General features: G+C 36.4%; 1 protein-coding gene across 1 annotated transcript in view; it reads right to left on the minus strand.

Moving 5' to 3' along the window:
* LOC149400758 (NADH-plastoquinone oxidoreductase subunit) overlaps positions 1-11,923 on the minus strand; it is a 30,181-nt gene extending 18,258 nt beyond the window's left edge. The window contains 10 exon segments of the mRNA XM_089610500.1: positions 7,401-7,575; positions 7,577-7,703; positions 7,705-7,759; positions 7,762-7,966; positions 7,969-8,194; positions 8,196-8,358; positions 9,762-10,061; positions 10,064-10,290; positions 10,766-10,910; positions 11,608-11,923. Of these exon segments, the coding sequence (XP_089466626.1) occupies positions 7,401-7,575; positions 7,577-7,703; positions 7,705-7,759; positions 7,762-7,966; positions 7,969-8,194; positions 8,196-8,358; positions 9,762-10,061; positions 10,064-10,290; positions 10,766-10,910; positions 11,608-11,923 (1,939 nt within the window).
* Positions 11,924-12,156: the final 233 nt, after the last annotated feature.

Genomic DNA, 12,156 nt, shown 5'->3' on the forward strand with positions numbered 1-12,156 from the left:
TTCTTGAGGTTAATGATATGTGCGTTTATTACGCGTAAAACTCCTATTTCCCAGACTAAAAACTAACGAGTCCTCAAGTGTTTTTATAGTTTTTGTATGTTTATGAGTGATTTTTAGGTTTAGGAGGTCAATAGGGTCTTGAGGAGGTTATTAGCGCATCATGTGACGATTCCGAACAATTTCAAGGATATTCATACACATTTGGACAACTTGGAGCGAAACAAGGAACACGACGTCCTCTTCTGCAGGATTCTGGGATTTTTAAATGATGATTTTGGATGATCCACTTCCAGAACTGGATATAGCTTTCTCTTAGCTTTCCAACGCATGTTTATTTGTAAAAATCGGACGTTGGAGCTAGGAGTTACGACCGTTTAAAAAATGGTGTGCAGCGACTAGGAAGCGCGCGGCACGCGGACAAAAATTTTGTCGTTTTCGCTTCCAGAGTCGTACGCGCGGACCGCGCGAAGCCGAAAAAATGGACTTCGCGACGCGCGGTCCCAAAATCAGCATTTTCCAATGTTACGTTTCTGAGCGGATTTTGGCCATTGGATCAAAATGAAAGGTCCATATGGCTCCGAAAATAACCTCATTCAACCTTAAAAAGACCAATGTTCTCAGAAGAAGTCATGCATGGAGGGAGATTTTGTAGAATCTATCAAGAACACCTTTTCTTTGTCTTAGCTTTTTTTTAGTTTTTCAAAAATTTTCCAGACTTGTTCATACTTTGTGGCTCCAATTTGAAGAGAATGAGAGAGCTGCAGAGTTCTACCGTTGCTACAATCTAATCAAGTGTTCTATTCTCTAACTCTGACTATTTATAATTCAAGTTTTTCATATGATCATGATGTCTCTTGATGTGTTGTTCTTGTGCTCATCTTGAAGTATTTTTTATTGTCATAGTCATCAATATGAACTAGTCTCATGTAGGGCTATGGTGTAGCGGGGTCATTACGATGTAGGATTCATGGTATTAGAATTGTTAGGTTGTTGTTTTTCTCATCACTTTTACTTAATCCACAACTATGCTTAATGCTTGTATGAATGTCATGAACTCATGCTTGTTTTATGTTCAACTCTAATGCTTGAGAAAGATTAGGTTGTTGTGTTTTTGTGTGGGTTACTAGAATACATTCCTAAGCTAGATATAGCTAGGTTGTTTTAGACTCGTGTGAATACTCTTGATTTTAATGCTGGCCGTGCTTGTTAGGAATTGAGATCGAGAGATGATATTCCGGTATCGGTTTAGATTGTTAGATGCTTGAGAGAGATCTATCAATTCTATTAAAGTGAGTATGAGTAGTGAAAAGTGTGAATCTCAATAGCTTGTTTCTTTTCTTAGTTCAGCGAATCCAAGTTGTTTTGTGAACCCGTGAACCATAGTCCTTCCCTTTATCCAATAGAAATTTTGTGACGTGTTATTGATTTTTTTGCGACAACAATTCCATCAATTATATTAGCTTGTGATTATCGGATTCTTTGTTTAGCTAATCCTCGAGGGATCGACTCGTTCTTACGATTTATTACTATTGCGACCACGTGCACTTGCGTGTGCGAGAAAAATCGCAACAGTTAATTAGATAGCTTTATTAGTTGGATTTGCTTGCCCGTTTTCTTGAGGGTAGCGAGGGGTGGATGTGCTTAATTTTTTTCATCACTGATATTCAAATTTGTTCTATTCTTTTAGTAAGAATATCTATATATCTATTAAAAAATAATTCTTTGCAGAATCCCTCTAAACGAGTGGATATGAATTATGATCCACTATCTGCCACTATTTCTCGTGGGGATCCATGGCAACATATAATGTTCTTCTAGATGAATCTTTCCACATGAACATCTTCCACATTCGGGAAGGCTTTGGCTTCGATCGATCCATTTAGAGAAGTAATCGATCAAAATAAAGAGGAACCTTCTCCCGCTCGGGGGAGAGGCATGAGTCCTACGATATACATTGACCATTTCATAAATGGATACAGTGCAGATTCAGAAGATAGCTCTTTGGCGGGCTGCCTTATTATCGGTGCGTGTCGTTGGAATTTGTTGCATCAAGCTGCCTATTTTGAGCTAACCATGAGCATTATTGGCCAAAAGTAACCTCGCATTTTTACCTTAAGAGTGAGATCTCAACCACCTGTGTGATCTTCACATTAACATCTTCCACATTCAGGAAGGCTTCGGCTTCGATCCATTTAGATAAGTAATCAGTCAAAATAAAGAGGAACCTTCTCCCGCTTGGGAGGAGAGGATAGATGCCTACGATATCCATTGACCATTTCATAAATGGATATAGTGCGTATTTAGAAGATAGCTCTTCGGCATTGAGCTACCCATTTTGAACTAACCACGAGCATTGTTGGACAAAAGTAACCTTGCATTTTTCCCTTAAGAGTGAGATCTCAACCACCTATGTGATCTCCACATTCACTATCATGGATCTCGCTCAGGACGCGATCGGCTTTGGTTTGTTTGAGACATCTCATGTAAGGATTCGAGATGCTTCTTTTGTATAATTTTCCATATATAATGCAATATCTTACGCTTATAGATTTCAATTTATGTGCTTCTTGTTTATCGGATAGTTTTACATCCTGGATATACCGTATGATTGGCGTTCGCTAATCCTCTCCTTCGATCTCTATGAAATTTTATCTCCATATAGATGCTCGGGGAGTTGATCGATTCTACCGGGATAACCATTTTTATGTTGAGGTCAAACGTAGAAGCTGTTGTCAATGGTGCCCACAAGAAGAGTTGTAGTCTTTATGTTGTACATTTGATGTAATAAAGTCTCATGAAGACTCTTGCTTGTAATAGCTTATTCATTAATAAAAAGTTGAAACGTTCATTTATTCCTCCTTGTCTGTTTGAAGCTTTATGATAAAATATTAGTCTTTAGTCCATAAACAAACTAAACAACTTACGAAGAGACAAATGTAGATTTGCATGAACAAACTCTTCGTAGTTTGCTTAAAACGATATATTCGCAATCTAAGGGTCAAAGGACTATTGACCTCAGTATGATTGTTAGAAGAATCTATGATGTCTGGTTATGAGGCATTGAGAGTTGGAGACTCTATAGTTCTTCTAGGTATCTTCCGAAGGTACTGAATTGATCAGTGCACTTCTAGAGACAAAATAAGAACAAACCATTTAACCTCTTATGTCTCGAAGTCACTAAGTATGAATTGCATCGTGCTTACCTTAATCCTGAAATGAGACATGCCATTTCACAGCTTACGTATTCCCATTTGAGAAAGTCAGAGTTCGGACTCACTATGTGATTCCGAACATGGCCTATTGGTGAAGTACTAAGTTGTGAGAATGTCATGAGTAACTTTGTGAAGTTCTCATAGATATGGAATTCATGAACAAGATTGCTGAAATGCAATGTATATCACCTCATGCTTTGTTCCTTGGAGTGTGAATAAATGAACTGGCCAGTGTCCAAATTGAGTCTTGACTCTTTTGGATAAAACAATGTGACTTGTTAGCTCCTCGTCAATACATTGTTTCTAACTTATTCACAAGCGACAAAGGAGTTGAGGAAATAACAGCTAGAAGGGTAAAATGGTAATTTCGTAAATCCCGACTAGCTGATGATAATCATGAAGGGTAAACATAGATAATATTCAGTGGATCCGCTCATTACAATTAGGTTGAATTCTTGAGTAGAAAATAAATTCATTTGAACCGAGAGATTTTCAGTGTCAACTCTTTAGTGGAGTCAGTTGACATTAAGCTAAACTTGGAAAAGGTTTGTGAAATTTTGAGTCCAAGTGTTTAGCTCAAGCTTTGTTCATTTGGATCCATGAGGTCACTGTCACGAATCACATCGAGTAGGAATAGTTAAACTAGAAGCTAAGTCAAAACAAAAATGAGACAAGTTTTTCGAAAATTGTCAAACGGGTATTTTTGTCTTTTGAGACATAGGATTAAATGAATGTCAATAAATTTTTTGACATGGTCATTTGATGACAAGTAACACTCGACCAAAATTAGATTTATTGGGCATTGTGGATTAATTTCATTTCATAAGAATTTTATTGAAAATTCTTAATGGGCCTTTTTCATGTTGTCATGAATAAATGGAAAAGCTTCTAGAAGCCTTTTCTAGATGGTTTAGGCGCCCAACATACCCAAAGAAAGAGAGAATATTTTGTGCATGAATGTATCAAGATACTTGCCAAAAGAAAAAGAGGAAACAAATTTCCTCAAAGAGGCAAGAGGGAATTCGACCATATAGGTCAAGGGAGAAGCAAATAAAAGAGGAAATAAATCCAAGGACTTGCTTGGCAAGTCTTGGCGGTGTGACTCTATGAAGGAAAAGGGAAATTGGCTCATGAATATGTGATATTCTATAGAAAAGGAAACTACCTTATTGAAGGTGAGACCTCTCCTATAAATAGGAGCCTCATTCCACACATTTCATTCATCCAAAGTTTTAGAGATTGAGAGCTTCTCTCTCTAGACTTGGCCGCCCCTCTCCTCTCTCACTCTCTATTCAATTTCGGTTTTATTGTTTTGGCACCTAGGACCTCATTTGACCTAGTGTTTAGCTCTTCAACTTCAAGACTCGTTCTTAATTCGTAGTGTTTAAAAGTGCCCACACACTAATTCCTTTTTATCTTTAGTGATTTAGTGATAGAAACTTTCGTGGTTGCTCGAGTTAACGAGGAAAGGAAGAGAGACGTGCTGCGAGGGAGACGAACGTTGCAACCTTTTCCAAAAGCTTCTCAACGTTCAAGCTTCTAAAAAGGTTAGTAATCTTTTATGCTCATAGTAGTTTTTATTTACATGTGCTTGCTCTTTTTCTAGGTTAGTAAAAACTGTTTTACTTGAAAAAGAAATTTTTTAAAATTCTGCCGCTTAACGAAGCGTTAAACTTTTTCTTAAACCCTACATCGATTCCAGCAGAAGCGACTGTAGCTAGAACATTCGTATTTGTATTTTCTCAAGTCAGCTCGAATTTGTCGAACTGCTTGGACAGTTTATACACTACATCTACATAGCTTTTCATTTGTTCACGCTGGTCTTGAACTCGCCACTAAATTGGTTGGCTACGAGCTATTAGTTGCATAGTGTGTTATCGTTTCAAGCGCCAACCCCTTTAGGAAGGTGTAGACCTGTAATAAGTGTTTCGTACTCTGCTTCATTGTTTGAGGTAGCCAAACCGAGTCGAAATAATTGTTCGAGTACCTCTCCGGTGGGAGATATGAGACGGATTCTGATCGTGTAACCTTGTTTAGAAGATGCTCCATCCACATTAAGCGACCAAACACCCTCTGGTTACAGGAACCTCGATAAGAAAATCAACGAGTACTTGTGATTTTGTGCACCTCCTTATCCGATATTCAATAGAGAAATTGCCTCATTTACCACCAATTTCATAATATTTTCCCACTTTCCACCAAAAGACTAATTTTTCCCAAAATGCCACCATCCATGTCAACAATGTTGACATCTATTTTTTCCCTTCACTATGAGATGTCAACAATGTTGACATCTCGGTGGTATTTTGGGCCAAATTAGTCTTTTGGTGGAAAGTGGGAAAATGTTATAAAATTGGTGGCAAATGGGGCATTTGATTGCTCATTTGGTTAACCTCCCTAATTGATTTAAATTGTGGAGGACAGCACGTAGTGATTGTGTTGTCATCGTCACTATAGGATGAGACTAGAAATAAGGGTGGAGTTTCCTCGCCGATAAAACCACTTTTAGTGTCAGTTTATCGATAGCAAGGTATTGAGTCTCTCTGCATCTTCGAAGGTTTTGCCGATATAGAAGATTGACATTTGATTTTCATCTCTTTTTCTTACTAGGGTATCGAGTCTCTCTGTGTCTTCGAAGGTTTTTCCGATGTAGAAGATTGACATTTGATTTTCATCTCTTTTTCTTACCAACACCCCGCTAATCGCAACGAGGGACACAACTACGTACAAATATAAGGATTCACCCTCGACTTATTTGGCTATCATTGTAGGGGAAACTAGATATACCATAAGTTGCTTGAATGCTTTTTCGCAAGCGTCGTCACATATGAAGTCATTGTCAATGTTTTTTTTATACACTTGAAGCACGGTAGGCACTTGTCCGTCGACTTTGAGATAAACTGATTAAGTGCAGCAGCTCTTCCAGTCAAACTTTGAACTTCTAGCTTATTGTGTGGAGAAGGCATTTCCGTTATTGCTGAGATTTGATCGGGATTTGTTTCAATGTTTAGTTGCCAGATCGATAGACCAGCTATTTCCCGGATGATACTCCAAACAAACACTTCGCAGGGTTGAGTTTTATTTGATATTGGTTCGACACATTGAAACACTCCTCGAAGTGTGATACGTGATTCGTGTCATGGAGAGACTTTACCAACATATCATTGATATAGACTTATATGGTCTTACCTAGTTTCTCCTCGAACATCATAGATCCTTATGTTGGTAATGAAAGCGGTTTTTTCTTGATAATCGAGATGCATCTAGATTTGATTGTATCTAAAAAATACGTCCATGAAGCAACTCAGGTTTTTAGAATCGTTTATTATTTTTTTGTTGCATAAAAAAACTTTTGAAATTCCTTGTAGAAAGATGTTTATCTGATGAAAAAGCTTTGAATGCTGCCCAATATCCTTTATTTTTCCAAAAAATTTACGACTACGTTTTTTTTAGATCGAAATCCGTTTTTTTCAGAATTGACATTAAAAATCCCTTTTTATTGGTATAGTTGAATGTCAAAGACATCTATTATCTATTGTTAAAAAAAAAACCAATTTTTTTTGTTTTTTTTTTTTACTTTTTCTTATCTGCTTATCTATTTATTTTCTATGAAAATAAGGTTCTTGAATTTCTTTTTTTTAACGATAGGTATTCTTTCGAGAGCTGTATGGGCTAATGAAGCATGGGGGCGTATTGGAATTGGGACCCAAAGGAGACTTGGGCTTTTATTACTTGGACCATATTTATAATTTATTTACATATTCGAATAACTAAAAGTTTTAAAACTGAATATTAGCAATAGTCACCTCAATGGGCTTTCTTATAATTTGGATATGCTATTTTAGGGTTACTTTATTAGGAATAGGACTGCATAATTATGGTTCATTACATCAATTAAATTGAAAAAAAAAAATCCTTGAAAAATACAAAATAAACATACGAAAGTTTAAGTGTATACAAAATAATCTCCTGTAATCAAGCGAGAACCCTTACTTTTTTAAAAAAAATTTCTTTTACTTAATTCAAAAGATTCTAGCTTGATTACATACATAGTTACAAAAAAAATTATATTTATTCTATTCAAACTTCAGAGAAGAAAATGTACTTATTTTTCATTCTCCAACAAAGAATTTTTAAAATTATAATATTTTCTTATTTTTTTGGTTTACTAACGAAAATTATGGATACAAAAATTAGATAGAAGAACTTCTACTTTATCAACTGATAGTGAGAAAATGAAATCCGGATAAATACTCATGGATATTACATGTAAAAGAATAGAGATCGAAAGTAACAATTCTTGAGGCCCGTAATCAACAAAATAAGAGTTTGGGACATTAAAAAGCTTGAATGCATAAAAAAAAAGGACATAACATATATAATGAATAAATAGGAGTGAATATTATTCCAACTGCTATTACAAAAGTAATTAAGATTTTGGACATTAAAAGATATTTTTGGCTAGTAAGTATTCCAAAAAATACTATCAACAACAAAACCGCTCATCGGTAATGAAAGGGAGTTCATTGATAAGATACTAAAGTCATGAATATTTTTAGAATTTTGATTGCCATTCCGTCCATTTCATCAAGATAAACGAGACGTAATTCGATCAAAACTCGTTCCTGCTAAGAAAAAAGCGTGGCGCCAATAAATTCATGAGAAATTATTTATAAAATGGACCCGTTGAGTCCGATATCGCTTATCCAAGCAAGTCCTATAATTATGAAACTCATTTGAGATACGGAGGAAATAAGCTAATTTTTTTTTATAAATTCCAATGACCAGGAGATGTTGAAGCTGCATAGATTATTTGAACTGTGTCGACTAGCATCAACTAAGGAGAAAATAGAGAACGGGCGCGGGGCAATAAAAATTCCATATTTATCATAACTAATCCATATGTGCCCATTTTTAATAAGATTCCAGTCAGCAGCAAACAAGTACTGTAATGTGCCTCTCCATGAGTGTCTGGTAACCAAGTGTAATGGTATAATCAGCAATTTAACAGCAAAAGCAATAAAAAAAAATTCAATATAGAAGAGGATTTCTAGATCTATAGGATACGAGTGATTTGCTGATGTTTTAAAATTTAATGTTGATTTTGAACCAGCTAAACAAATACCTAGAATTGCCATTAATAAAAGGGTTATTAAGTGATATAGCCATATATGTTATAGTGTTTTGTAATATAGTCCACGTTTTGTTAATATTTTGTAAATAGCCAGGGCACCTTATTTACAGGATAGAAAAAGACTTTAATAACCCAAACAATTCCCGCCCATTATTTTCAGCCGATTAATTCAAATGGAAATCAAATTTTGGCAATAACTACAGTCACGAAAATCGAGGAGAGCTAATAGCTACACGTTACAACCATTAACATTTCTCTCCACTTAATCATTCAAGCATTCAAAAAAATTGACAATAAAACAAGCATTTTGTCGACCTCGCCATCCGATTTCCTCTCTCCAGGCCCTTCTTCTTCGCACGTCTTTGCCGGTGAGGAACACTCTTTCTTCACCGCCGGAATTGGGCCGAACGACGAGATCTCGGGGAGGAGGGAGAGAGCAGCACCGATCTTCCGTCATCGAGGCTTCTCTATCGGAGGAGAGATGATCGGCGGTCGGCGACAGACTCAGAGGTGGAAGAAAGTTAAAAGAGAAGAACATCGTTTGAGAGAGCGATCGCGACTGGTGGTGGTGGAGCGATCGCGACATTTCTTTTTTCGTCTTACGGATTTGTATGGTCTGTCCAGAAGCCACCCTAACCGGCTTTCCGCAGATTCAATTCATCATTTACATTTTCATTCTCTAAAACAGAGGATTCGTCTTGAGAAAAAGAGCGAAGGAAAGTACGGCTTTTGCCCTTGCTGCATAAATTCTCCACGATTTTGTTGCACAAATCTGCAGTTATCCGATTTTTATATTTACATATTATTAACTGTGAATTTACTACCGCTAACTAATGTTCTGTGTTGCAAATATGATATTTTAGGATTTACATATTATTAACTTTGAATTTACTACCGCTTATTAATGTTCTGTGTTGTAAATAAATCAATCAATTGATAATAATTGAGCATAAATTACGCCCATTTACAATCAAAATGAGAAAAAAAAATCATGCAAAAAGAGTCACAAATTAGCAATGAAATTAATGAGATATAAAATTTGAATGTCAATTTGGCGGTCAGAAAAAGTATTAAAAATATTCTGAGGATAAATAACAGATTGCTAATGAATAGGTAAATATTCAAGATTGTTATTTACTGCTATTTTCCGAAATTAGAAGCCAAATCAATTTGAAAATAAATCTCAGATTTGAAACTTCCTAAACGGTTTCAATATTTAATTCAAATTTTAAAAAATAACTACCTATTTTGTAATAATGAGCCGAAATTAATAAAAGGCAAACATGTAAAAATTAAGCAGTTAATAGGATGTCACATATACAATTTAGCTATTTACAAAGAATTTACAAAAATTTTGCTAATTTACAATTCCTACGGTTTAGGTGGCTTACGTAGCTAATTTTTTGTTAATAAAAAGGCGTAACTTCCCACAGTGTACAAAATAAATTTTGCTGCTGAATATAAACGTTTATTTTCTCCCCACACAGATATGAGTAGATAAACTGGGATTAATTCTAATTCCCACATGATGAAAAAAAGTAAAATGTCTTGCGAAAAAAATGGTCCAATTTGACCGCTATATATTGCTATTAGAAGAAAATGGAATAATCGGTACTCGTGAGTAACCGGCCAAGCCGCTAAAGTAGTTATAAATCCCGTTAGCAAAACGGGTCCTACAGAAATTCCATCTATTCCTAATCTCCAGGAAAAAAAAGGATCTATTTACAATCCTCTCGCAGTTGAATTAACGGCTCATTCAAGTGGAAATGATACTTGAATGCATAAGTTGTTATAAGAAGTTCTATTATACGTATAGAAATAGTATACCACCTAATTAACTTATTTCCTCTATGAGGAAAAAATAAAATTAAGGAACCCGCAAATATTGAAAAAACTACAATTATCGTTAACCAATGAAAATCATTGGTAGTAAAATAAGATGCTCTTGGACCAAAAAATCGCATGCTCAAAAAAATATATTTTTTTAAGCATGCGATTTTTTCGATAAAGGTAAAAAATCAAATCTAGTCATGCCACAAATAAACGCGAACACTCAAGAAATCCGTTGGACAGGTGGATTCACATCTTTTACAACCTACACAATCCTCTGTTCTTGGAGCATAAGCAACTTGCTTAGCTTTACACATGTCCCAACGCATCATTTCTAATAAATCTGTGGGACAAGCTCGGACACATTAAGTGCATCTTATACACATATCATAAATTTTTACGGAATGTGACATTAGATCTATAACTTTTTTAATAAATTTTTTTTGGAAGTTGTATGACATTTCAAGGAAATCTATGCACACTCTTGTTTAAATCTATGAAATCTATGTACACCCTCAATTTCTTATTCTTTTTCTTTACGACGATCGTGTTAGCTAGCCTGTTTAGATATTTTACTTCTCGGAGTGACCCTGGCTTCAAGAGTCGTTCTACTTCATCGTTTATCACTTTAGCTCTATCAGGGCCAAGTTTACGACGTTTTTGCTTTACCAATTTAAAGCTCGGATCGACGTTTAACTGATGGAAAGCTATGCTAACGTCGATCCCTATCATATCTTTGGTGATCCACGTGAAAATCAACTTATTTGCTTTCAAAAAGAAAATAAGCTGACGCTTCAGCTTGCGTCTTAGTTTGGAACCAATACAAACCCACCGTTCGTTCAGGATCAGCTCTATCGATCTGAATTCGGATAGCTAGTTCTAATCGAGGTTGATCTTGAGTTTGGGGCTCATTTTTCTCCTTGTCTTTCTTGGGGAGGGATTTCGCATCCTCAACGGTTATTAGTTGCTATTAGGCCGGTTCATGGCTCAATTTGAACCTGCTCAGGTAGAAAAACCGGTCAACAAATTGGTTGCCTCAAATTTCTTGTCACTCATAGCGAAGTGGGGAAATAGATTTATTTGAGGTAATTCAACGAGATGGCCCATATGGAAGGAACATAATGTAGATAAAACTCTGCTTGTCAACGAGAATCCGAGATACTTCACAATTTAATACATCCAAGGTCAAGACGACAGTATTGTCATGAGGGTCATCCAAGACTCAAGATTCAGTCTCGCTAAGCTCGATCAGGTCATCAGAGCAATCAGGGGGACACTAACTAGTTGCCCCGGTGAGAGCTCGACGTTGGTATGCCTTAATATAGTTAACAGATTCTTTCTAGAACAGAGATTCCTCTTTTATGCAGTTAGTACACTTTTTCGAGGCAGACGATAGAGAATGTGTTCTATCCTCGGGGTACCCCTATTTACCATGGTGAATGACCACCTCAAGGTTGTGATTTGTGGTCTTATGAGTTAGGAGGTTCCCCAAAATCAACGCCCTCGAGCTCGCCACGTGCAAACTTTGCAACGAGGAGATCTTTGATCGCTCCGCAATCTTTGGTCTTATCACCATAGTAATTGTGGTGTTCGTAGAATGCAAAATTATCTCGAGTCCTAGTGTTCGATCGCAGAAGAAATTATTTCCCATTGTAATCTCCAGCGACGGTATACGTAAATTATTCCAGAAACCTCGGTCTGCCTCATTGAGGCTGGAATCGGTTTCCTTGATGCTATCCGGGTCCATCGTTACGCTTTTTAGTATAAATAGATGGGAGTTTTGAGCAGAAGGATTTGTTTCGTTCGGGGTCATTTTCGTGACCGCGAATTTGTTTGCAAGAGCAGCCTTCTCCTCTTCAGTGGTAGCCCATGCATAGCATCTTCGATAGTAACGGGCTGATTTACGATTAGTTCCTCGTGGTATCAAGATTCATGCCACAATACGCTCTTTAGAGCCGTGATTGCTCCCACGTTGCTTAT

This window comes from Urtica dioica, chromosome 4 (assembly GCF_054948205.1).
Source record: "Urtica dioica subsp. dioica isolate 48M chromosome 4, U.dioica_male_clone48M_v1_H2, whole genome shotgun sequence".
Lineage (NCBI taxonomy): Eukaryota > Viridiplantae > Streptophyta > Magnoliopsida > Rosales > Urticaceae > Urtica > Urtica dioica.